This window comes from Ctenopharyngodon idella, chromosome 7, assembly GCF_019924925.1.
Source record: "Ctenopharyngodon idella isolate HZGC_01 chromosome 7, HZGC01, whole genome shotgun sequence".
NCBI lineage: Eukaryota > Metazoa > Chordata > Actinopteri > Cypriniformes > Xenocyprididae > Ctenopharyngodon > Ctenopharyngodon idella.
In genome coordinates this window covers 45,196,111-45,222,252 of record NC_067226.1, presented here as the reverse complement: position 1 = coordinate 45,222,252, position 26,142 = coordinate 45,196,111, and the positions used below count along the sequence as shown (strand labels likewise).

The 26,142-nt window shown below is 38.5% G+C and overlaps 2 protein-coding genes across 5 annotated transcripts in view; one reads left to right on the top strand and one right to left on the bottom strand.

The window, feature by feature from the left end:
• The window catches only part of ipo7 (importin 7), a 29,038-nt gene extending 23,489 nt beyond the window's left edge, over nt 1-5,549 (bottom strand). For both annotated transcript variants that reach the window (XM_051901613.1, XM_051901615.1), the window contains exon 1: nt 5,287-5,549. In XM_051901613.1, the coding sequence (XP_051757573.1) occupies nt 5,287-5,370 (84 nt within the window). In that variant the 5' untranslated portion in view covers nt 5,371-5,549. The remainder of the gene's footprint in view (nt 1-5,286) is intronic.
• Nucleotides 5,550-7,935: 2,386 nt separating this feature from the next.
• Nucleotides 7,936-23,240, top strand: tmem41b (transmembrane protein 41B). Of its 3 annotated transcripts, none has more exons than XM_051901617.1 (8): nt 11,830-11,974; nt 12,081-12,180; nt 14,811-14,928; nt 15,023-15,151; nt 17,401-17,494; nt 17,611-17,715; nt 17,800-17,938; nt 20,277-23,240. In XM_051901617.1, the coding sequence occupies exons 1-8, from the start codon at nt 11,900-11,902 to the stop codon at nt 20,444-20,446; spliced, it is 930 nt and encodes a 309-aa protein (XP_051757577.1). In that variant the 5' UTR covers nt 11,830-11,899; the 3' UTR covers nt 20,447-23,240. The 3 variants fall into 3 exon arrangements, 2 of the variants coding, with proteins under 2 accessions (XP_051757577.1, XP_051757578.1); XM_051901618.1 differs by having other exon boundaries at nt 11,850-11,984; XR_007931075.1 differs by lacking the exons at nt 17,401-17,494; nt 17,611-17,715; nt 17,800-17,938; nt 20,277-23,240 and adding an exon at nt 7,936-11,447 and having other exon boundaries at nt 11,835-11,974; nt 15,023-15,036.
• The last annotated feature ends 2,902 nt before the right edge of the window (nt 23,241-26,142 follow it).

Genomic DNA, 26,142 nt, shown 5'->3' with positions numbered 1-26,142 from the left:
TGCAGTTACTTTTTCAGTGTGCGTCATGAAACAAACTTTATATTAACTGCCAGTGTAGACCGTTTACAAGCAGACCTGTATTGCTGCATTGATGAGCAAACAGCATTTCAGAGAACTCCTTGCAAGTTCATTTCCAAACAAACACATCTACTTCTGGCCTCTGATACTGAACACCATAAACAAACAAAACACACTAGTCAGCTGAGATTTCTGTGGAAAGAACGACTAGCATCTAGCTAACTTGACCATAAATGGTGACGCATCAAAAATTGTAGTCATCTCAATGTGTTTTCCCTCCTTTGAATATGTTCTTTCAAAAACAGAGTTCCCCGAGATTAAAGGATTAGATCACCCAAAAAATGAAAATTATCCCATGATTTACTCACCCTCAAGCCATCCTAGGTGTATATGACTATCTTCATTCAGATGAACACAATCGGAGATATATTTAAAAAATATCCTTGCTCTTCCAAGCTTTATAAAAGGTAGTGACTGGGGGGGTGAGATTTTGAAGCCCAAAAACTGCATCCATCCGTCATAAAAATAATCCATACTACTCCAGGGGGTTAATAAAGGTCTTCTGAAGTGAAGCGATGGGTTTTTGTAAAAAAAAAAAAAAATCCAAATTTTTAACCTTTATTAACTATAATAACTAGCTCCCGGCAGACGACCGAAAATCGATTTGCGGCAGAAGCGTAATCTCTGACCTGACGCATGACGTAATGACGAATGCGGAAAACAAACACAAACAAAACACCGGTCACCAATTAGAGAAAAGAGAAATGTCGGAAGATTTAGATAATAGATAAATTATTTAGATAATTTAGATAATATGGATATTGTTATTTCAAAAAAAAAAAAAAAAAAAAAAAGATGGATGGATGGATGCATTTTGGGGCTTCAAAATCTCATCTTATCTCTGATTGTGTTCATCTGAAAGAAGATAGTACACCTAGGATGGCTTGAAGGTGAGTAAATCATGGGATATTTTTCATTTTTGGGTGAACTATCCCTTTAACATGTCCTGTTCTGTGATGATTCCACCGTAACAAGCTCTGAATAAAAGGACGCAGCCTGAAACGCCATGACAGCATTCTCACCCGACCAGCAAAGCGTCAGCACACAGGAATCCAAGCCTGTCGTCCACATGGGCTGCTGGAGCCAGGCCAGCTCAGACTGGGACTGTGTCACAGGAGACGGCAGCAGGCATCAATCCTCAACTTCAGCGCTTCTAAGCCTTTTTGACTCATAGGCCCCCAAATTGCATGACAACTAATTTGCGATAATCCCCAAACGACCTTGATAACTTTATTAAATTTATTACTGTATTTAAATGATGTACTTTGCAAAAATAACTCATGTAAAGCCCTAAGAAAACGTTTTGCCATCGAGAAAGAATTATGATAAATGTATGAATGAATCAGAGCAATGTGGGTGGGCAAGCGGATTAATGCCAAAATAAAGACAGAGCTGAATAAAAACAAAAGAATGACGTTACAGTCTGGCAGAAGCATACAAGGGAAAAAAAAAAATGAGATACAGATAAAACTAAAATGGTAACAATTTTTTTTCACAGTGTCCTTGTTACACGTTACATGTAGTTACTAAATTATGCATAAACACATGCAACTAACTAAAGATTGACGATACTGATTTTTTTTTTATAACTAATACCAATCATTTGCATGTTTATGTGCCCGATAACTGATATATAGAACCGATATTTACTTGTTTTTGACAATTATAACAGCACTGAACTGAACAAACCGTTTTATTTAACACTTTTTACATACTGTAATTTTTGCAATTTCACTCCCTCTTTACATACAAAACACAGTTCTACATCAATAAATAGTCTGAAAGTGCAAAAAAAATTAAAGTGCACCGTCACTAAAGTGTCTTTTATAAAAATAAAAAAAAAATCATTGATAAGGTAAACAAACAGGTAATGAATAACTTCACAAGACTAATGATGAGCACAGACAACAGAGAGAGAATTAAATTCAGAGCTTTTATTTCCAACATGCAGTCACTCATGTCCGTTTTCTTTAGTTCATGTAAAGTTACATCTTTATTGGGACATGACTTGACGGATTACGTGACAGTTCGTATCTATTTTTTAGCGCCAAGTTTAAACTACAGAAGCATTTACGTAACATTATTTGTGCATTAATGACTGTTAAGTTAAATAAAGTTTATTAATTAAGGTATGCTAGTTATTGTACGTTTGAACACCGTTGTTGCCTCATCTCCTTCTTTAATGGCGATCTTTATTTACCCGATATTTAAGCATTTTTTCCTCATAATCAGGCATTGGTTACGTAATATCTGATTCACCTATAAATGGCACCATCTTGTGGCTGTTTTAAGAATTTTGAGACTGTTTCGAGCGTGCACTTCTCAAAACAGCCACAAGATGGCGCCATTTATCTGTGAATCTGATATTACAAAACCGAAGCCGTAAAATATCTGGAAACCGATATATCGGCCGATCTCTACAACTAACCCTAAATCAAATGCTAAAGTTCATGTAGTTAATTAATATTACTCACAATTTGTGTATAATTACACTAACAAGGACACAATGCTGCAGTCCGTAACTTTTTTTGTGTTCAAAATTTACAACATTTTTATAACGAGCGAGTACATCATGAATCCATTTTCCAAACCGTGTTTTTGTCTTATCCTGAATCACTACGGTACACCTATAATAAGTGTTCATATTCGGACTATTTTCGACTGGTTGGGCCGGCACCGCTGCAGATTAACCCAGTATCTTCATGACTCAGCATAGACAAACAGTATGTCCAGCTACAATGTTCTCCCGCAAGACGCATGCAGTTCTGTTTATTAACCACTAGAGCATCAAAAGTTACAGACTGCAGCTTTAAAATAGTTTAACTATGAACTAACTTAATAGTTGACTAATTAAATCAAATCACATGCTCCATGTATACACAAAATATCAAATAATGCTGTAGTGTATTCCATAACTATGTTCTTCAATAAAAATAATGGTTGATCTATTTTACAGTACGTCTATACTTAGTGTATTAGGTAATAAAAGGCATCTATGGGTTGTTGGGTTAGGTTTGGGGGTGGGTTCAGGGTTAGTACCTACACTGTAAAATTATTTCATGATTTGTTGTAACAACATTTTTTCTTTTGTCAAATCAACTTCAATAATTAATGTGGTTCAGATAACTATTTTGAGTTTCTGTTGATTAAACCATTCGCCTTCATTGTATTAACTCAAATTTTTAATTTTAATGAACTCAATTTTAAGGCAACCAGATAACTTACTTTTTTAAAGTTAAACCAACAATTCTTTTTTTACAGTGGTAATTACTATTATAAGTACATGCAGAATAGGACTGTAAAATAAAGTGCCACTGTTAAGTTAGCAGTTTAATTTATATTAGAGTTAGATTATTTTAATATATTATTATATATATTATTTTAATTTATTATTTGAAATACTTTTAAGTCATCCTGCGGCCCCCTTGGAAGTTTCCTGAGGCCTCCTGGTTGAGACTTCTTCAAAACCCACATTAAACTTCACAAAACTGTTGAAAACTGGGCAAAAACAAAGGGCTTGCAGGCAGGTCTATGGCTCAGGTATTGTCTTACTCATGTTGCTCAAGTAACACAACTACTGTATACAGATTACTGCTAAATGAGACTCACAGGTCTCGCAATCCTAATAAACAAACCCAAGCACCTGGATACCACACAATAAAAGTTGACTAACAACCTAATAGCTGATTAATCCTGACATATGAAGCAAAGCAAGCAAAAAACAGATTTAATCGACCGACTAGCCATCTACCAAAAATGTCTGGTGAGTGGTGACAAACCAATACACACTCCAGAAATCAAAAGCACTGCCTCGGTTATTAAAAACATCATGACACTCAATACTGGTGAATGAGACAAATCTTTATAGTACGTGACAATTGCCCCAATGACATCTTTTATTGCCATTACAATACATCTAGTTATTAAAAGTAAAACTACCCTTACGTCACACACATCATATAATAATACCATGACGTACGAAGAAAAATAGTTGTACCATGGCACAAAACATATGGTATTACCATTGATATGTCCCCCAAACCAAGGTATTGCTATGTAAAAAAACAATAAGATAAGTTAAAGTGACAATTACATATGCAAAAAGGCTTCAGGTTGCAACCAGAAACGAAACCACCATCTATTATGATTGTCAATATAACTATCCTAAAAATAAACTATAATTTAACGTACCATGGTAAATACCCTGGAATACCATGTATATCCATTATATTCAGTATTTTTAATCAGTAACTCTCCAATAAAGGTTTTATTTAGTAGTTAACTATATTAGTTAACATGAACGTATAATTATTGTTTCTACATCTATTATTTTTAGTTAAACTTACTTTAAACATTTACTAATACATTGTTCTAATCAACATTAGTAAATCCTCTGTGAACTAACATAAATGAACAACTATTTTTTATTAACTGATCTATTTTTACCTAACAAAAGCCGTAATAAAAATATGGCTTATGTTAGCTAAAGCATTAACCTATGTTAACATATTGTAGCGTTACATATTTATAAAATTATCATGCTGACACATCACTGTACCACAGTACTTTTAAAATACTGACGCAGCTCGCTAAAGTAACGGGCCCAAACAGTGCTAGAATAGCGATTTTACACATTAAGAAAAATCGAAACCTGTCCGCGTGCTGGTTTAAGTATGACCACAGAAAATCTGATAGTTAAGTTGGTGAAAGGCTTTATGAAGAGCGCGAAATGACAACAAGACTCCTGCCTCATGTTGACACGTGAGAGACTAGCGCCTAGCATCTCGCGCGCTAGCACATTCGCGCATACCAAATAAACAGTTTCAAAACGCTCACACACTTCAGTACTTGACCTCAAAACACAAAGACGACCACAGCCTTATATATTCCAATCAACTATCCAAAGTCATGTTACATTTAAGCGCCGTATCGTCTGTTTAACACAATCACATTTGCGCGAGCCATTATCGCGGTGACGTAGTACACGGACACGAGCTGCTAGCGCGTGATACAGAACGTTAAAAATATATGATTTCGACACTTTAATACATTATCAACTCATGTTACATATTACTGAAGGGCTATAATCAACATAAATGGTTTCAAAAATACATTTTAATAAAATTAAATAAAGGCTTCAGCATTCCTGCTGCGCAAGGCCCGAGGCGCACCACCATCATCATCATCATTCGATCACTTTAACGTTACCTCGTTCAGTTGTCTCTCTGCGGCCTCACGCAAATTTGCGTCCATGGTGCCCCGAAGGGCCTCGATCAAAGAGTTGAGATCCATTATAAGGTCGCGGTCTGGCTCGGATTCGGAAGGCTCAGTGATCTATGAAGTCCCGGGCGCTGCGCACATGGACGCTCGATTCTTCTGCTACCGGCGCGAAAGGAAGAGCAGTCGAGATGGGCCGGATAGATCAGCGCCAATTTCTCCACAGCGAATTTCCGTTCCACAAGTAGGACGTGTAGGGAGTTGTAGTTTTTGTCGTTTGTCTTTCACTAAAAGAGCTCCAAACTACTTAACACAATACAGTAAATGTTTCCATGGTGACTGTAGTTGTGTGTACACAATAACAATTTCGTTTTAAGAATCGTCTTAATATAGGCTACTGGACGTTTAAAAAAGCTTAAAGGAACAATAATAACCCTTACGAAAATGAACTATGGTTTTATAATGGTAAAAGTGTAGTAACCATGTATTTAATTACCATTTGTATAACCAGTTTTACTATAAATACCATGGTTAATATGTGTTTTTACAATGGTTTAACTATAGTCATGTTTTTTTTTTTTCTTTTGGTTTAGTAAAACCATTGTTAATTTTCCTAACGTTCTGGGAAATAAATAAAAAAAACATGGTATATGGTATTATCTGTAACATTAGAGGTTTAAAGGTTTAGATTAACTTTATTGTCTATCACCAATGACAGAATTTTTTCTTAGGTTAAAAGGCTCTCATACAGTACAAATTAACAATACATACAATCAACAAACACACAATTCATTGTGAAAACAGACATGATTCTCAGATACTGTTAAAAATCTACAGGTCAGCTCAAATTCTATGGGTTTTTCCTATAATAACAGTATGCATTTATAGTTACAGTACAAATTAAAACAATATTACATAATAAAACATAATTGCATAACGACAGTGAATAACTCTACATGGCAAATTAAATTTTATGTGCATGTCTTACAAAGCATCGACATTCGTAATACAAATATTGAGGTGCCTTGTCCTTCAACTGATATTCACTACTGTAATAAAGATGTAACATATATAAATCTTATTTTAAGACATTAAACAAATAACCATTTAAATGTTTAGGACGTTTGGAATGGGTACATTCCAGCAAGATATAAAAATGCTGACTTGTTAGGTGATTTTCTCAGTGAAATCAGATGATTTCCTGTTAGTTCAATAAAATGTGAGGGAAAACTGGGGAATACCAATATGGTGGCGCTGTGGCTTCATTTCTTTATGATGTCATGAGCGATCCAGTCATAAATCTGATTTTACAACAGGGTTTTTCCTGGGACAAAAATGGTCTTCGGTGGTGGCTGACAGACATGGACATCCACACAAACAGTAAAAACTACACTACCCACGTGATCTGCGAGCCCAATACTGACAATAAATTACCTGCCACTCTCACTGTAATCCTTTCTTGCCCTCTTTGCAAAAAAATCTGTGATTTCATAGCTTTGTATGAGAAGATGCTTCTTTGCCAGACTGAATTATTTTGGTATATTAATAATAATTAATAATCAATATTAAAAAGTAGCATTAAAAAGTTTATTTTAACTAAGTGTAATTTTCTACCATATACAATTGAATGCAACTAGCTAACAACTTGATTTGTTCTGGTTTCACCTCACTCCAGTCTAAACTAAATGATTTTTATAGGTAATTTACTACACATTGTCATATAAATAAAATACAGCGGCCATTAGATTTTTGTAAGATTTATTAGCTATTCTAATTGCTGAACACATCAGACACACTTTTGGCTAATGTCCTTGCGTTATTCAGCCTGAGGGTGGCGCTCTAATGATGACTGACAGACTTCAGTACACAAGACATTGCTTAATGTAATATTTATTGCCGAATGTTGTTTTAGAATATTGCAATTTATGTAGGAATTCCAGTGAGGAAAAAAGTAATGTCTATTCTCAAACAAACATAAAACAAACACAACAGAACTACTGTATATAAAAGCTATTCACATGAGCACGTTTAAATTAAAGGGTTTATACTCTCATTAATTTGATACGCTACTCCACATAGGAAGAACAGACATGCCAACTAGTTACTGACCTGATGCAGACACATATCTGAAGCGGACTGATATTGTCTTGTCTGGAGCGAGGTTACGTAAGGTGTGTTTACCTAACGTGAAAAATATGCCAGAAATCTGCCCCAATGGCTCTCTATGACAGCGCACTGCAGTTCCATTTCTCACCACTGATTTGCATTGGAAATTTGTCGGGAGCTGTAGAGATAGGGAGGGCCAAAGCCACTGGAAGGCAAGCCTGCAACCTTTAGCCAAAAAAGCGTAACGGCTAATGCTAACTGGCGGTACGCATTGGCGGTACGCAGTGAGGAGTTTTGAACGGCGACACGATAGGCTGAGAGGTGCCGCATGTGATTAAAGGGATAGTTCACACAAAAATGAAAATTTGATGTTTATCTGCTTACCCCCAGGGCATCCAAGATAAAGGTGACTTTGTTTCTTCAGTAGAGCACAAGTGATAATTTTTAACTCCAACTGTTGCGGTCTGTCAGTCATATAATGCATGTTAATGGGAACTCGATCTATAAGAGTACAAAAAACATGCACAGACAAATCCAAATTAGACCCTGCGGCTCGTGACGACACATTGATGTCCTAAGACACGAAACGATCGGTTTGTGCGAGAAACCGATCAGTATTTATATAATTTTTTTACCTCTAATACACCACTATGTGTAGACCCAGAAGACCCCGCCCCCCTGCCGTCTTTGGAGCCCATCGATGCCAGAGCTGGGATGGACGCCAATCTTTTCCGTGAGCCCTTCCCGAGACGTCAGGGACTCCGGCCTAGGATTACGCTGGACCCGACGCCTCCAAGTCTTCCTGATCCGTCAGGAAGGAAGAGGACAGGGCAATGTCTCGCTGCGGCCGGACCAACCCCAAAGCTGCCTCGTTTAAGTCTCCCGCCACCCCGTTCACTTCCGGGTGTTGGAGAAAAGATGTTTGTTATGCGTGCTTTGCCCGTGTCTGTTGCGCCCACACCAACCGCCGTTCTCATGGCGAGTAAAATAAAAAACAAACATTTTCAAAAAGAGCAAATTTCCTCTTCCACCCACCACGGTTCACAGGCCCCAATTCAGCGGCCTGTCATCTGCCCTAATCCAACCCCTTGCCACACAGGCCGAGGCCTGGCAGGCCATCCCTGGAGTGTCAAGCTGGGTTTTGGGGATAATAAATCATGGCTACTTACTGCAGTTCGCCCAGACCCCCACTTTGGTGAAAACAGATGACACGCACGTCCTACGTACCGAAGTGATGGCTCTGATGGAAAAGGGAGCCATAGAAGTGGTCCCTCCATCCAAGAGAAAGTCGGGTTTTTACAGCCGGTATTTCCTCGTCCCCAAGAGAGGTGGCAGGTCTCAGGCTCATCCTCGACCTCAGACTTCTGAACCGCTCCCTCATGAGATGAAAGTTCAGAATGTTAACGTTGAGACAGATCCTTGCGCAGATTTGCCCCAGGGACTGGTTCTTCTCGCTGGATCTGAAAGATGCATACTTTCACATCCAGATAGCCCCCCCATCACAGACGATTCTTGAGATTCGCATTCGAGGGAGTGGCATACCAATATATGGTCCTTCCCTTCGGGTTGTACCTAGCTCCGCGCACTTTTACAAAGTGTATGGACACGGCTCTTTCCCCTCTGAGGCAGATGGGAATCTGCGTTCTGAATTACCTCGACGACTGGCTCATATTGGCCCAGTCTCAGGACGAGCTAGCATACCACAGATCTGTGCTCCTCAGCCACTTGGAGTGCCTAGGGCTCATGGTCAATTTTGCCAAGAGCTCACTGCTCCCCAGCCAACGTATTTTGTTCCTGGGGGCCGTTTTTGCCCAAATGAGGGCGACAGTCTCGCCAGAGCGCACTCTGGCCATTCAGCAGCTCGTGGTTTCTGTTCTACAGTTCTACAGGACCTTTGAGCAGTTCTACAGCTTGGCCTCCTACGAATGCTCCTCATGCTTGGCGGCACGGCCGCTTCTATATCAGGGTGAATCAGGCCTGTTTAACAGCCCTGAACCCCTGGAAAAACCCTCAGTGGTTCAGCCGTGGGGTCCCCCTAAGGGCGGTATCCAGAAGGATGGTGGTCTCGATGGACGCGTCCAACACGGGTTGGGGCACTCTGTGCGAGGGCAGACCAGCCTTCGGTTCTTGGTCGAGCGAGGAGAGCCGGCTACACATCAACTGCTTAGAGATGCTAGCAGTTTGTCTGGCCCTCCAGGCTTTCCTGAAGGGACACCGTGTCTTAGTCCGGTCGGACAGCATGACAGTGGTGTCCTACATAAATCACCAAGGCGGGCTTTCGTCCGAACGCCTCTACGCATTGACAAAGTGGCTCTTGGTGTGGGTACTGCCCAACCTGCGGTCGCTAAGGGCATCGCATGTTCCGGGCAAATTGAACCAGGGAGCAGACATGCTGTCTCGGAGCAATGTCCCCTCAGACGAGTGGATGCTCCACCCCCAGACGGTTATCAAAATTTGGGAGATCTTCAGGAAGGCAGAGGTCAACCTCTTTACCTCAGAAGACAACTCTCACTACCCAATCTTCTTTTCAAGGGACAAGGATGCGCTGGCTCACAACTAGCCCAGCTTCCTATTCTCGCCCTTGTACCGTCCCCGCATGGGACCTCTCCATGGTCCTCAGAACGCTCAAAGGTCCGCCCTTTGAACCGGTGCAGTCAGCTGACCTTCGGCCCCTCTCGCTTAAGACCGCTCTGCTACTGGCTCTAGCATCGGTAAAGCGTGTAGGCGATCTGCAGGCCCCCTCCGTGAGCCCTGCGTGCCTCAAATTTGGGCTTAATAACTCGAAGGTTGTCCTGAAACCCAGGCATGGCTACGTACCTAAAATGCTCTCGACTCAGATTATCACTCACACAGCGCTGCCTCAGCATGAGTTGGGTTTACTCTGCCCCGTTAGGGCATTGAGGATGTACGTAGAGTGTTCCGCGCCTTTCTGGCAGTCGGACTAGCTCTTTGTATGCTTTGGTGGCCGCACCAAGGGGCTTCCGGTCATGAAGCAGAGACTCTTGCGTTGGATTGTCGACGCTATCGCTCTTTGTTACTCTTCTATAGGCCTAAAATGCCCCATAGGAGTACGAGCCCACTCCACTAGAGGAATGGCCTCTTCGTGGGCATGGTCTAGTGGCCGTCCACGTTTGTCAGGTTTTACAACTTGGACGTTCCGGCGTTACACGCCCGGGTCCTCTCGGCATGACTGGACGGGCTCTTCTTAGCCCGTCAACCGTGCTGTAGTTATGTGTAACTGTGAGGGTGCGATGGCTTTGCCTCCCTACTTATCCCCCAGGCCCCTTAGCGCCTGAGATAGGTTCAGTCGTTCCCTCCCATGGCACGGCGTGATTGTATTCGTTCCCCATCCGCAGCATGAGTGATGTATCGAACTGCGTTTATTGCCGTGCCATGGAGCTGCACAACTCAGTGTCATCACTTCAGTCGATTGACCTGGTTTCCTATGGCGAAATGCTCGCTTATATAGCCAGACGCTCCGCCCATTTCAGCGGGCTCTGGCGCGCTGCATAGCCATAGGCCATAGGCCGTCATTTGTTCAAAAAGTTACACTGCCCGAACCAATGGCCGTGCAGTTACACTGCATTATTGAAAAAGGCTTCAGTGAATCGGAGAAAAGGAGTTTTTCCCCATCTGCAGTACTCGTTCCCGTATCTCAGAGAACCAAGATTACGTTCGTAACCGAGTATGATATATAGCCACCACAGACATTTAGAGTAGGGTGACCAGACGTCCCTGTTTTCCTGGGACAGTCCCGGTTTTTGGTGCTCCATCCCTGACTGGAGCTGTCCCCGGAAATGTCCCCGTTTTACAGCTCGTTCAAAAGAACCCACAAATACATTGCAAAAACCAGCATACATCAGCCTGTTGGTTATCGGAGCAATCGTGTAGTGATTATATTCACCAACAGAGGGGGCTGTGCAGCTACACTGCTACACACCTGATCGCGCACGCGCTACTTAATGAAGAACGTAACCTGGACCAGAGCAGAGCGCCACTATCATCAATTATCAAAAGAAACATTGTTATCGGTTTCAACTTTCAAGGTAGTAACATACTAACTAACTATGCATGTTTTAATTAAAGTAATACAGTTATGTGTTTTATAACAGGGCTTCAACAGGGTGCAGGATTGTTTTGGACAATTTTAAACGTCCTCAGTCATAACTCAGCAAATTCCACACGTCTTAACTATATCACGTGGTGAAGGTACACTCAGATATGAATAAATAAAAAATAAAATAAAATAATAATAATACACCTGCAACTTACTTAGTGCTTAAAATGAGTCTAAAATGCAAAATAATAGTTTAAAATAATTAAAAGTTTAAAAAGTTTTTTAAACAGGGGGACTTTAAGTTGTTACCATGATATTGTCGCTGTAGCCCTTTTTTGTAAAGGTTATTATCCGTGTATTTACATGTCACTTCAAGGTGCTTCAGAATACCATGGTATTTTCTGTGGAGTGTTGACACAAGATGGCAGTAGCGGTCTAACAATGAAGTTGTCATCTGAACTGAACAGCACCGAAGAAGAGGACCACTCAGTCACAGGTCACCGGTATCCTGAGAAAGTAGGAGGAGGTTGCCGGCTAAAACCTCTCGTTTAGCTTTTACATTGACATATGATCTCAGTTAACATCTGAGATCTGCCTTCGTTATTTTCTTTTGTTGAAACAGATCATCATGGCCAAGAAGAGAGGCGGAAACCGTGAGACAGAGAGCAGTCCTCTGGTTGAGCAGGAACCGAGGCCCTCCAACGAAACTCCAGTCCACAAAGGTAATCATTCAGACTGGATGTCCTGATATCAATCTCACACAGTTATTATGTACATTTTCCACGATTATTCAGAGTCGGATTAATTCATATATATGCTGAGAAACTGTTGTTGAACACGACTAGAAAATATGACAGCTGGAACTCTAATATCTAGGACTAATATAGAATTAATAAACTCTACAGATCAGCGATCGAAGGTTTTGTAGATTATTAATCGATTGTGTGTTATTTCTTATCTTAAAGAGTGTCTTACAAGGGAAGAAATAAGACCATGTACAGCAAACGTTCATCTGAAATGAACTATAAATGTAACTGTTTAGCTGACCAAATGTATTGTGTAATACTCTGATGATGTGTTTGCTTTCGCATTACTCAGGTCAGAGTTCAGGCTCTTCACTGATCAGAACTTTTTTTTCTTTCTATTTAACGCCACAAGAACAAGAGGTATTACATAGTCACATTATTACCAACATTAGCTATTAGAGAAAAAAAAGTACATTACATGTTTGTCAGTTCGCTTTTCCAAAAGGTTTATGTATAATTTATAATCACTTATAAGTTTTTTTTTTTTGTTTTTTTTTTTTTGCAAAGAGCCACTTCTTTTTATGTATATGGAATAAATAATTGAATTGTTTAATACATTCCAAAATGCTGTTCTGAAAATAAAGCACATCAAATACACACATTTTTTCATACACCCCAGTTGTCTGTTAATATAGGTTTCCCTTCCAAAATAATCTAAATAAATGATAAAATAAAAGTAAAATTGTCTATTTCAACAGTCCACACAATTCACAGGTATATTCATATTAAATATATCCAAAACATGCTTAACTGAATCCTAGGTTTGTATATTATAAAATACTTCTTTAATTTTGTTATTGATTCAAAAGATGTTAAACTGGCCGAAACATTTGTGATTCATGATGTCACAAGGCGAATTAAAGGTGCTGCATGTGAATTTTTTTGTTTAGGAATCGAGCTGGGTGTAACGGTACACAAAAATGATGGTTCGGTACGTACCTCGGTATTGAAGCCATGTTTCGGTATGGATTCGGATTATGGTTTACTGAACAAATTGTGTCTCTGTCTTTAAATAAATTCAATTATAATTAAAATTTTCTTAAGGATAAAAAAATCTATCTCTGCTAATGCTGTCAACTATATATAGGGAACACTTTCTTGCATATTACTATAATATTAAAGGTTACAATTAACAACAGAGCCCAAACTATTAAATTCAGTTGCTATTGATTTTTAGACATAATAATCAACACTCACATAAAAATTGTATGCAAACATGTAAATTGCATATAAGGCAGTTTATGCATTAAGTTCTAAATCTATTTCTACTCCAATTCGATGTTAAAATACATTCATTACAGATTTATTTAAACACATTAAACATACATAAAATAATCAAGACAGGTTAAGTAAAATATAATGAATATATAGGCTAATATACAGTGCATATATGTAGCGAAAGAGTTAATTTCTCTAGCAAACTAACAAGCTGTGGACACTAAATGACATTTCTGAGGTAAATGCTACGTGATATATTGTTTACAAAATCTTTTATTGACGTCTTTCCGCGGTTGAAACACTGATTGAGCGATTACACTAGATATGTTTCGGTAAGTTGTACTATATCTTTCAACATACCTTCAGATGTTCATTTAAGTTTATTCTGTAATTAACTAGTAGTATTAAAGAGGAAGAGATGGTCACGTTCTGTCGTGCTCCGCGCTGCCGCATGAAATGAGGCGCCTACCGTGATCTGTCACGCCACATCAAAGAGCGACAAAACGTAATTTGTTTGAATTTCATGATAAAATGGACAGAATTTGATAGATGACACTTTGTTTCTTATCGAAAGTAACAAAACACAGAGCTTATTGCGATTATTGGTGGTTAAAAGTGGGTAATTGTCTATACAAGTCTGTATTCGCCGGTACACGTGTACCGAACCGAAAGACACGTAAAATGCGAAAATTTTCGGTACGAATAAGTGTACCGTTACACCCCTAGTCTGAGTTGTTCTCACTGAACTAAGAATCGTATCTTTCAAGCATTTCTGATTCATATTGATTTGGAGTGAACGGAGTATCTGATGTGATAACTTTTAATACTGACTAGTAGAAACATCAACAAATAAAACATACTGGATTTATGACTTGATAGTATAACAGGTTATTTTAAACACACATACAACAACAACAACAACAAAAGAGATGGATTTAATAAAAAGCATAATATTTAAATTTGAAAAAACATCTTCAGCCTGATAATAATTTATTTTAAATTATTTTTATTTATGTTTAATATATATTATATAGGTCAATGACTTGGGCAATGATTAAGCCTGTAAACCACCTAGATCTTCCTCAGAAAGTTATTTTTTTAAACCAGTTTGGTGTCAATAATATACACACTACTCCTTTAAGATGATGTCACGTTATCATACTAATCATACTATCATATTTTTGGCGTTCTCTAGCTCACCACATAGGACAGCTCTCACAGGGCCTGTATCTCCCTGAGGATTGTGAACAAGTGATGCAAATGTATGCAACACATTGCACAGATGATTTGAGAGGTTATTCATGATGTGTTTTGAATTATTCTCTAAGGAGCCCAGTCACCAGGAGGAGCCTCTGCACGCATGTCAATCCTCCTCCTCGTCGCTATCTTTGCCTGTTCTGCTTGCGTCATGTATCTAGTGTTCAGAAATTTCCCAGAGCTGAGCGAGTAAGTCTGCCTCCCCTTCTGATTGTAGTTTTCTGCATTGAATGAGTTTTTTATGGGTGCTTTATGGTTTGATGCTTTTCTTAATGTCTTGCAGAGACGAGAGGGAAAAAATCAAAATTCCTAAGGACATGGAGGATGCCAAGGCATTGGGCACAGTGCTGTCTAAATACAAGGACACATATTACACCCAAGTGCTTTTAGCATACTTTGCTACATATATCTTGTATCCTTTGTGCCATGAGTAATCTGGATTATTGTGAATATTTATGAATCTGACTGAATGGTGATTAAAATTGCTTACAACTTAGAACAGTTAGTCTAACCTTTAAAGGGGACCTATAATGCCATTTTTACAAGATGTAATATAAGTCTGTGGTATCCCCAGAAAGTGTCTGTGAAGTTTCAGCTCAAAATACGCCACAGATCATTTATATCTTTATAGTTTATTATAGCAAATTTGCCCCCATTTAGGTGTGAGCAAAAACACACCATTTTTGTGTGTGTCCCTTTAAATGCAAATGAGCTGCTGCTCCCGGCCCCCTTTTCCAGAAGAGGGCGGAGCTTTAACAGCTCACATTTCGGTTGCTCAACATCAACAAAGCTGGAGAATCTCACGCAGCCAAAATGAGGATTGTCAGTAATGGTGTTCAGCCTTACATTGTTTAAACCGGAGTTGATTTAACTCATGTTAAACTTTTGTGCAAATCCGGCATTGAATAGACCCTCGTTTGTGAAGCTGTCCGGCGTAAAATGACGGCATGATAACAACACTCTACTACAACAACTCTACCTCTTCTCTAAAGCAGCCCAACATGGCCTCACCCCCTTTGTTGCAGGTCCCCGGGGGCGGGGTTTATGTACATTTTAGGGTTAGTGATGTCACTGAGGAAGAAGCTCGTTGTAGTCCCTACCAGCCGGTTGTTGTAGTCCTTAAACAGAGAATTCTTTAAAAGAAAATATCTCCCTTTGCATTGAACTTTGAGCGTCGTAACTTTGCAGATGTTGTTTATACTCAAACAGCAACATTACACACTAACTAAAGTTAAAAAAGTAAAATCATAATCAACCACCCCTTTAACAGGACACTTCAAATAACACATTTCTGGTAATACTTCACAATAAGGTTTATTAGTTAATGCATTAACTAACAATGAGCAATCAATTTGGGTTACACTTTATTTTAAGGTGTCCTTGTTTCAGTGTAATCTTACATTTAAGTAATATTAATTAACTACACTATAAGATTAGGTTTGGTTTAGAGTTAATTGCATGTAATTATGCATAATTCACAGTTATTGCTATAGTAACTACATGTAACGTGTAACAAGGACACTGTAAAATAAAGTGTTATCCAATTTGTTAGAATATTTATTCATCTTTATTAACGTTACTTAATAAAAATACAACTGTTCGTTACAACACATTAGTTCTGGTCCATTAAATAATATAAAAAGACACAGCTTTTGATTTTAATAATGTATTAGTAGTGCAGTAATGTGATAAGTGTGATAGTATAATTGTAAATGTGATTTATAATTGTAAATTGTGAATTAATATTAACTAAGATTAATAAATTCTTTAGATGTATTTTTCATTCTTACTTCATGTTAATAAATGGAACCTTATTATTACAATTTTTAACTCTCCAAAATGTCTTTCCCCTTAAGGCCCTGGTATACTTCAAGCAAAATCGAAAAATGAACTGATGTGACGTCATTTCAAACAATATCAGGCCAAAACGAAGTTTGTTTGGTGTTTGTTTCTGGAGTTTGAAACAGTTTGCTAAAGCGAACTTTCCAGAAAAGTTCGCTCTGGCTGGTAAACGCCTTCGAACTACTATGGGCTCGTGTCGATTATGTAATAGGTGGGTGTGGCGCTTTTTTGACATGGGTGTCTTTTCCAGTTCATTTCTTCTGTTCAGTCCCTCGAGGTCGGATGTCCGCGAGTAAAAACATGAACACAATGGGGAGCCACTTTATAGTAGAAAAATTAAGTTGAAATTCTAATTGAAAGAGACAGTGTTTTTCATGTTTAGGACTGTAAAAACGTGACACGCAGCACATATTTACATATTTATCTAAACGTCGCTCTCAGCAGTGTGGGCAGTGTTGGGATGTTCCCTAACAGTAAACCGCTGGTCACATATTTCTAACTTCTTTTTACCCCTAAGCAAAGAACAAAAAAGAACTTCTTCGTGAGTATATCGGGGCCTTTAGACTTCAGTTGTAAGTGCATTATTTGCAAACCGATGGACGAGTCAAAATTATTTTCTGTGATAATCGCCAGAATATTACACAACATATTTTAACTACAGGTTAACTTAGACCCCTGCTGGCAGAATTATTGCTTGGAGTATTTGTTATTCATGTTTGTTAGATAGTTCAATATCAGTTACAGTATGTAACAGATTTGTCCCAGCTTGCTCTGTATTTAATCACTGTTTAGTTAAGGCCTTAACTAAGCCTAACTCAGCCTTCAGACGTTTGCCATCCCAGGCTCCATATTCCTCAGTATACTGTCTGGTTATCTCTACCCTTTTCCACTTGCTCTTTTCCTCGTCTGTCTGGTAAGTTCCTTGTTTGTATGCAAATTCCTTTCAAAATAGTCTGTCTGCCAAACTTTGTCTTCTATGATGAAAAGTAACTGTTATGTCAATATGTTGTTGTGTTTTATGCTTTACAGTGTTCAGGCCTTGGAGCATCTTTTTGCTATATGCTGTCTTATTTAGTCGGGAGGCCGATGGTCTACAAGTACCTCACAGAGAGAGCTCAGAAATGGTCACAACAGGTGACATTTTCATATCATAAGCTTTCATTTTTGCATGTAAATTGACTGGCTGTAATGCTGAGCCGATGTTTAATGTCATTGTAGGTGGACAAGCACAGAGAGCACCTCATTAATTACATCATTTTTTTGAGAATAACTCCCTTCCTTCCAAACTGGTTCATCAACATCACCTCACCGGTCATTAATGTACCTCTGGGTGTCTTCTTCCTGGGCACTTTTCTTGGTAAGATTGCATTTAAGACGCATGAAATAGTTTGTCAAATGCCATTTTCTCATTTAAAGTGCATTTTATTGGGCAAAAAAAAAAAAAAAAAAAATTGTATAGCCATCAATTTTTGGCACATTTTGTTGGAGGAGAAAGAATGCAGAGTCAATATGCAATCAAAATTGACCCTGTTTATTTTCTAAAGTCAAGAGCATTGGAATATGCTGTTGAGGTTCAACTGATGGTGTTTCAGGAATGTCCACAATATACAAACAATTTTCTTCCCATGATCCAATTAATTGCCAACAGATAATATCACGTCCCCCCAAATAAACATGGAAATAAATTACATTACTGAGGTAAAATGGCTGTTGAATGCCATCATGTTGACTGTAAGTGTGTGTTAACATTTGGCAGGTTTGGTTAGTTTAAAATGACCTCTGGTGCGATTGCTCTGTTAGTGTTAGTGCCCTGGTGCGCACCAAACAACGGGCTCTCGGTCCGCTTTCAAGCGAACTCTGGTGCGGTTTGGCATATGAAGTATGGACACAATACGGACCAAAGATACCAAAACAAACCAAAAACAGGATGTTATGTCACAAGATATGACCCTAAAAAGACAGAATGCTCGAGCATAGCTGTTTTATCTCATCATAGTTGCGATGTTGCCCATTACAGTTCAGTATAGGTGTCGGAAATGCCGTCTCCTTGCAGCAGATCTTCGTTCGTGTGCAACAGAGGAATTCCTGCCACTGTTTTGACTCCTTTACACATTTTCTAAGCTCTTCAAGTTCTCAGCTGCTAAAAAATATCATCATACAAGCGCATTTAGCCCAGCACACAGCATTGTTTAGGATGTTTGGAATGATCTGTCGCAAAATGTATGTCATAAAAGACATTTTTTGTTTTTTATCTTTAGGTTATCTTTAAAAATGACAGTGTGAACACTAAGCGAACCAGGACTAAATGTATAATTTTTTGATTACACTTTGTTTTAATAGTCCACTTTAGACATTCTACTAACTTTAAGTAACTTTGCAACTACATGTCAACTAACTCTCATTAAAGTAATAGTATACTGTTAGGTTAGGGTGTTAGGGTTTGGGTTACTAGAATAAGTTGACATCTAGTTGAAAAGTTACTGGTAGTCAGTAGAATGTCTAAAATGTACAAATAAAGTGTTAACCATTTTAATTTTTGGTCCAGACCAAAAGAACCAAGAGAACCAAACTACAAAGTGTGAACACACCCCAGATCTGCTAAAAGTACATTTTGTCAACTTGGATGCTCTTAAAACTGACAAATATGGACTTAAAAGCCAAAAAAAACTCCAATATAAAATAAAAACCCTCTGGTATTCCTCCATTAGGGTTTAATTTTTTTAATTATTTTCTTTTAAGCAACTTGGGAAGAAAATATACGAATATTTTTAGACATAATTACTTACTTTTATTATGTTTTGCATCTGTATACATATTTAGACATTTTAGATTGTACACCATATTCCAGTTAATTTACTATGCTAATCATTTTTTGATTGCGAAGATCACTATTTTTTGTACTATTCCAATAAAGTACAAAAAAAAAAAAAAAAAAATTACAAATTCAAAACTTGCAGTTTTTCCATCTAAAATAACTGAAGACCACCAGAGAGTAGAGCTGCACGATTCTGGTTAAATTGAGAATCACGATTCTCCCACGATTCTGAACAGACAACAATAACGAAATTTACTAGAGGTTCTGAGAAAATGTTAAGTGCTGCAGTCTATTTAAAATGTTTAATTCATCTGAATGAATTATTTTAAAAAATGTTTTGAATGAATGAATTCAATGACTCACTCATGAACACTTAACTAGTTTCATTACTGGATGAATCAGCGCTTTTTAACGAATCTCTTGAATGATTCGATGACAAACATTTTTAAGTCACTTGTCACCACCTACTGGTGTAACGATGTAATCTAAACAATCTTTATTTGAAGCATCAAGTAGCTTTCAAAAGGTGATTTGCTCTGTTTTGATCACTACCGTAGACATCAGTGTTTATATCCGAACTATAAACTTTTATCCCAGTACTTCTGTGATATGAATATTTGTAACACAGAAAAAGCAAAACTGTGATGTTGTAAAGACTGTTTGTGAAGCTGTTTCATACCTATACATCTCTAGATCAGCGGCAGCGCGAACACAAATTTTAATGTTCCGTGATTTTGCCAAAGGTTTTATAGACACATGAGAATTGTTATCAGTTATCATTTAGTAATAAGTTTGTGTGGGTGTTTGAATCAAGATTGCAATCTTTTATATTTGATCACTTGACAAGTGAATCATCTAATAGCTGTTATCTGATCTACAGGAGTGGCTCCTCCATCCTTTGTGGCGATAAACGCAGGTACGACACTGTACAAGCTGACCACGGCTGGCGAGGCCGTGTCCTGGAACTCTCTTATCGTCTTGGGGGTTTTAGCTGTTGTCTCCATCCTGCCCGTCTGCTTTCAGAAGAAACTCCAGCAGAAGCTTGAATAGAGATCTCCACCCCTGCTTGATTCAACTCAGGAATTATACTGGTCCTCTAAACTTCTCCTTGCTTTCTTCTCTTCCTTTATGCATGTACGGCAAACGCTCATTTCGTCATACGACGGGCAGCCAGTGGCTGTCAGGACTGGCCTTCCATTGTTTGGACAGGACTTTCATGGGATGAAAATTCTATCATCACTAATTATCTATCATCATTAGCGTCAAGCAATATTTTCCACATCAACGTCTTCAGTCAGAGGATTTGAAATTTCTCAATATTTTCCGCAAAACGGCAATGATTAATGTGTGATACACTGGAAGAGACATTTTCACTCCCTCTGAAGTTGCTGAGCTAAAATGGAAAGTGCCAACTTCGACTTCTTTGGTCTTACAGCTAATTTAATATTCAAATGTGTTATGAAACCTTTCGAGGGTGTGCTTTGTGGGTTTACGGTTTTTTTTCTAACTCTTATTTCTTATGCCAGCTGAGACTGCAGTTGGGATCTAAATGGACGATCTCTTAACAGTGCCGTGCGTACTGCTGCCGACTGTAGATGATAGTGCTTAGCTCTTGTTGTAGACCTAAAAACTGATAAATACAGATGATGCCACATTAGTATTACAGATCAAGACTGTAGATTGAATTTAGAAAGGTTTTGCCTTAATATAACAGGTTACTTGAAGTAAAATAAATTAAACGAATAGCCTGATGTCACACATACTAAACAATTAAAGAAACAGTTCACCCATTCTCTCAACATTTACTCAACCTCATGCCATCCCTGATGTTTTTTAATTCAGATAAACACAAACAAAGATTTTTAGGAATATAATCCATCTCTAAGAGTCCATATAATGCCATTAGGTGTCACTTGATTGGTCCATGAAAAACCACACCCAGTGATCGTGACGGTAATCCACACGACCCCAATCAATGTCTTCCGATAGTCGTAAGTGCATTGTGAAGCTCGCACAACAAGTGGCGGTTCTCCGTGCTTCTGTTTTACGTCTCGCGCAAACCTCACAATGCATTTACAACCATCAAGTGTCACAGCGTCCCTCTCATGAATGCTCATATAACGGTAGACCGGAAGCAATGATTTCTAGTTAAAAAATATTAGTATTTTTCTTCCACACACCAATCGTTTCCCTTCAGAAGACATAGATCCATCCAATGAGGTCGTATGAATTACTGTCACAATGTAGTTTTTCTAGCGTCAATTAGAGTTGTCAAAAGTACCGACTTCGGTTTTGTAAAAGCCTCTGATTGGCCATTGTTTTCACGTCTCATCGGATATGTCTGTGATTGGTTTCAATGATCAACACTGTAAAAACATTGTAAATAGTCATCAATGACGCTTTTCACCAAGCGCTTACAGAGATACACACGGGAGCGTTTGAAAGCAAGTATCTATCGTGGACCAGTCCCCTGATAGATGCCTGCTTTCAAACGCTCCCGCTTTCAAATTCAAACACTTCCGTGTGCTTTCAAGCGCTGCCATGCGTTGATCATTGTAGCCAATCACAGACATATCCGATGAGCCATAAACACAATGGCCAATCAGCAGTGTTTACGAATCCGCTCAACAGTGCTCAAAGCATCACAATTTTAAAATTTCAGTACCGATTGGTACCGAAGTCGGTACTTTTGACAACTCTAGCATCAACCAAGCGACACCCATTCACTTTCACTATATGGACTGACAGAGATAGATTATTTTCCTAAAAATCTTCTTTTGTGTTCATCTGAAGAAGGAAAGTCATATCCATGAGGGTGAGTAAATGATGAGAGAACTTTCATTTTGGGGTGAACTATCCCTTTAAGACCTATTTTAGCATTTCAAACACAATTTTTCTTTCTTTACATTTGGATGTGATTTTTTGAAATGGCCAAATGATTGATTTTGAACTTAATATATTGTGTAATATTGTGTTTTTGTTTCTAATTTTCATTTTAGCCACCTGACAGAGGGAAGTATTACATTCTGAGCCTGGAAATGTAGGAGATTTGTAACTGTTACAGTTAGTATCCTGGACCTAGTCAAGCCAAACCACTGTTAATGGTTTTAAATGGAGTATGTCTATTTAATTGAGGCAGCTTAGTGGGATTTTATGCCATTCAAATTGCCTTTCAGTGAAACAAATCAGTCTTAAAAAAAATGTAATGCGTTTGTCTAATAACTACAGTACTGTTTGTACTTTCTGGATACCTGAACCGTTAAACCGTCAATACACTAATTTCCTGACTGATTTTATGTTGGGATGGAATCAACAAGATGTGCGTGAGGTTAAATGAACATAGTATGCACTGAATTTCTCTTAAGTGAAAGGGTATGAAGAAGGGACGGTCTTATACCAGATATCATTTCCCTTTTACCTCATTTGATTTCTCATGCTGCAATAATATATATCTGCAGCTTTGGTCAACATTTAGTTTGTGTCATCTCTAAATGTCCAAATGTTCCCAGCAGCTCTTGATGTAACATTGTACCATACAGACTGAGCAAACGTGAGTTATGCGTTTGTTCTGCAACAGTTTCAAGTCTCTGCAAACTGTATTTATGATGATTAGCGTGTCTCTCTCACCCATTAATAATTTCCTAAATTATACTCATCCTGATTTTTTTTCTCTAGCATATTTTTACAGAAATGTCTTTATCAATAAATTAAGGTTACTGATTACAGTATTAAGTAAGGTTTAATTGAGAATGTATTGTCGTGTTCTGTATTTTTAAAATCTCTTCATGTATGACCGTCTTCTGATATATTTATTATAAGATGATTAAATACACGAGTAACATTTGCCTCTTCTTCATTTTCACTGAATTACAGTGTATATGTATGCACTCATTTTTATAACTCCATCTTTAAATAAAGATCCATTTACTATTTGACATGATTATTAAAGTTATGTTAAAACACGTTTAAATATTACACAAGTACCTTTTCATAAAATACATATATTTATATTTTTATATGCAGTGGCTCACACTTGAAATGAATTTAATTATATAGGCCTATATATATATATATATATATATATACAGTATCTCACAGAAGTGAGTGCACACCTCACTTTTTTGTAAATATTTTATTATATCTTTTCATGTGACAACACTGAAGAAATGACACTTTGCTACAATGTAAAGTAGTGAGTGTACAGCTTGTATAACAGTGTAAATTTGCTGTCCCCTCAAAATAACTCAACACACAGCCATTAATGCCTAAACCACTGGCCACAAAAGTGAGTACACCCCTAAGTGAAAACGTCCAGAGTGGGCCCAAAGTGTCAGTATTTTGTCAGTATTTCAGTCCTCTTCCACTCCTCCATGACGCCATCACGGAGCTGGTGGATGTTAGAGACCTTGCGCTCCTCCACCTTCCGTTTGAGGATGCCCCACAGATGCTCAATAGAGTTTGGGTCTGGAGACATGCTTGGCCAGTCCATCATCTTTACCCTCAGCTTCTTTAGCAAGGCAGTGGTCATCTTGGATGTGTGTTTGGGGTCGTTATCATGTTGGAATACTGCCCTGCGGCCCAGTCTCCGAAGGGAGGGGATTATGCTCTGCTTCAGTATGTCACAGTACATGTTGGCATTCATGGTTCCCTTAATGAACTGTAGCTCCCCAGTTCCGGCAGCACTCATGCAGCCCCAGACCATGACACTCCCACCACTTGACTGTGCTTGACTGTAGGCAAGACACACTTGTCTTTGTACTCCTCACCTGGTTGCCGTCACACATGCTTGACACCATCTGAACCAAATAAGTTTATCTTGATCTCATCAGACCACAGGACATGGTTCCAGTAATCCATGTCCTTAGTCTGCTTGTCTTCAGCAAGCTGTTTGCGGGCTTTCTTGTGCATCATCTTTAGAAGAGGCTTCCTTCTAGACCAATTTGATGCAGTGTGCGGCGTATGGTCTGAGCACTGCCAGGCTGACCCCCCACCCCTTCAACCTCTGCAGAAATGCTGGCAGCACTCATACGTCTGTTTCCAAAACACAGCCTCTGGATATGACGCTGAGCACGTGCACTCAACTTCTTTGGTCGACCATGGCGAGGCCTGTTCTGAGTGGAACCTGTCCTGTTAAACCGCTGTATGGTCTTGGCCACCGTGCAGCAGCTCAGTTTCAGGGTCTTGGCAATCTTCTTATAGCCTACACCATCGTTATGTAGAACAACAATTATTTTTTTCAGACCCTCAGAGAGTTCTTTGCCAGGTGGCTTTGTGAGGGGTGTACTCCTGTGAGATACTGTATATATATATATATATATATATATACATGTATACACACACACATATGTATATATATATTATTATATTATATTATATATTTATCTGATGTTCTTATGCATAATGTTTTTTATAACAATTGGTGTCCCTGAAACTGCAGTCATTACCATCATGAAAAAATACTATAGTGTTTTTGAACCATACTATAGTAAAGTACTTGAATAAATGTGTTGTGGTAATTCTATAGTTGCTGTGGTAATAACTATAGTAATATAAACAAATTACTGTACTAAGTTTTCTACAAATATAGGGTATATTATACTACAATATACAATACAGTTTACTGTAGTAAAAACTAAAGTATACTACAGTATTTATTAGTTTATCAGTTCACTATAGTTAATACTACAGTATGCTATAGCATTCATTAACAAAGTGTTGTAAATACTATAATATATACAGTAAACTACAATTAGTCGTATTTGAGAATTTTAATTCATAATCCATTTATTCATTTATTTAACTTCAGTTAAGTTCATTGACTGCTAGCTAACTTGTGCTGTCAAGTTAAGGCTCATCATTTTTTTTTTTTTTTTCCAAAAAGGGAAAATGTCATTATTATCACATTCCATTAGCATCAAACACACAATATCAATATCATTACACATTATACCAAAATCCATCTGAAGACTTATCAATGCCATCATCAGCTTTATTTCAGGACATAATAGTTAAAGCGCTTCGCCTCTTTGTTATATGCACTATATTGCCAAAAGTTTTGGGACGCCTGCCTTTACGTGCACATGAACTTTAATGACATCCCATTCTTAATCCATAGGGATTAATATGGAGTTGGCCCACCCTTTGTAGCTATAACAGCTTCAACTCTTCTGGGAAGGCTTTCCACAAGGTTTAGGAGTGTGTTTATGGGAATTTTTTGACCATTCTTCTAGAAGCACATTTGTGAGGTCAGGCACTGATGTTGGACGAGAAGGCCTGGCTCGCAGTCTCCGCTCTAATTCATCCCAAAGGTGTTCTATCGGGTTGAGGTCAGGACTCTGTGCAGGCCAGTCAAGTTCCTCCACACCAAACTCACTCATCCATGTCTTTATGGACCTTGCTTTGTGCACTGGTGCGCAGTCATGTTGGAACAGGAAGGGGCCATCCCCAAACTGTTCCCACAAAGTTGGGAACATGAAATTGTCCAAAATGTCTTGGTATGTTGAAGCATTAAGAGTTCCTTTCACTGGAACTAAGGGGCCAAGCCCAACCCCTGAAAAACAACCCCACACCATAATCTCCCCCTCCACCAAACTTTACACTTGGCACAATGCAGTCAGGCAAGTACCGTTCTCCTGGCAACCGCCAAACCCAGACTCATCCATCAGATTGCCAGACAGAGAAGCGTGATTCGTCACTCCAGAGAACACGTCTCCACTGCTCTAGAGTCCAGTGGCGGTGTGCTTTAC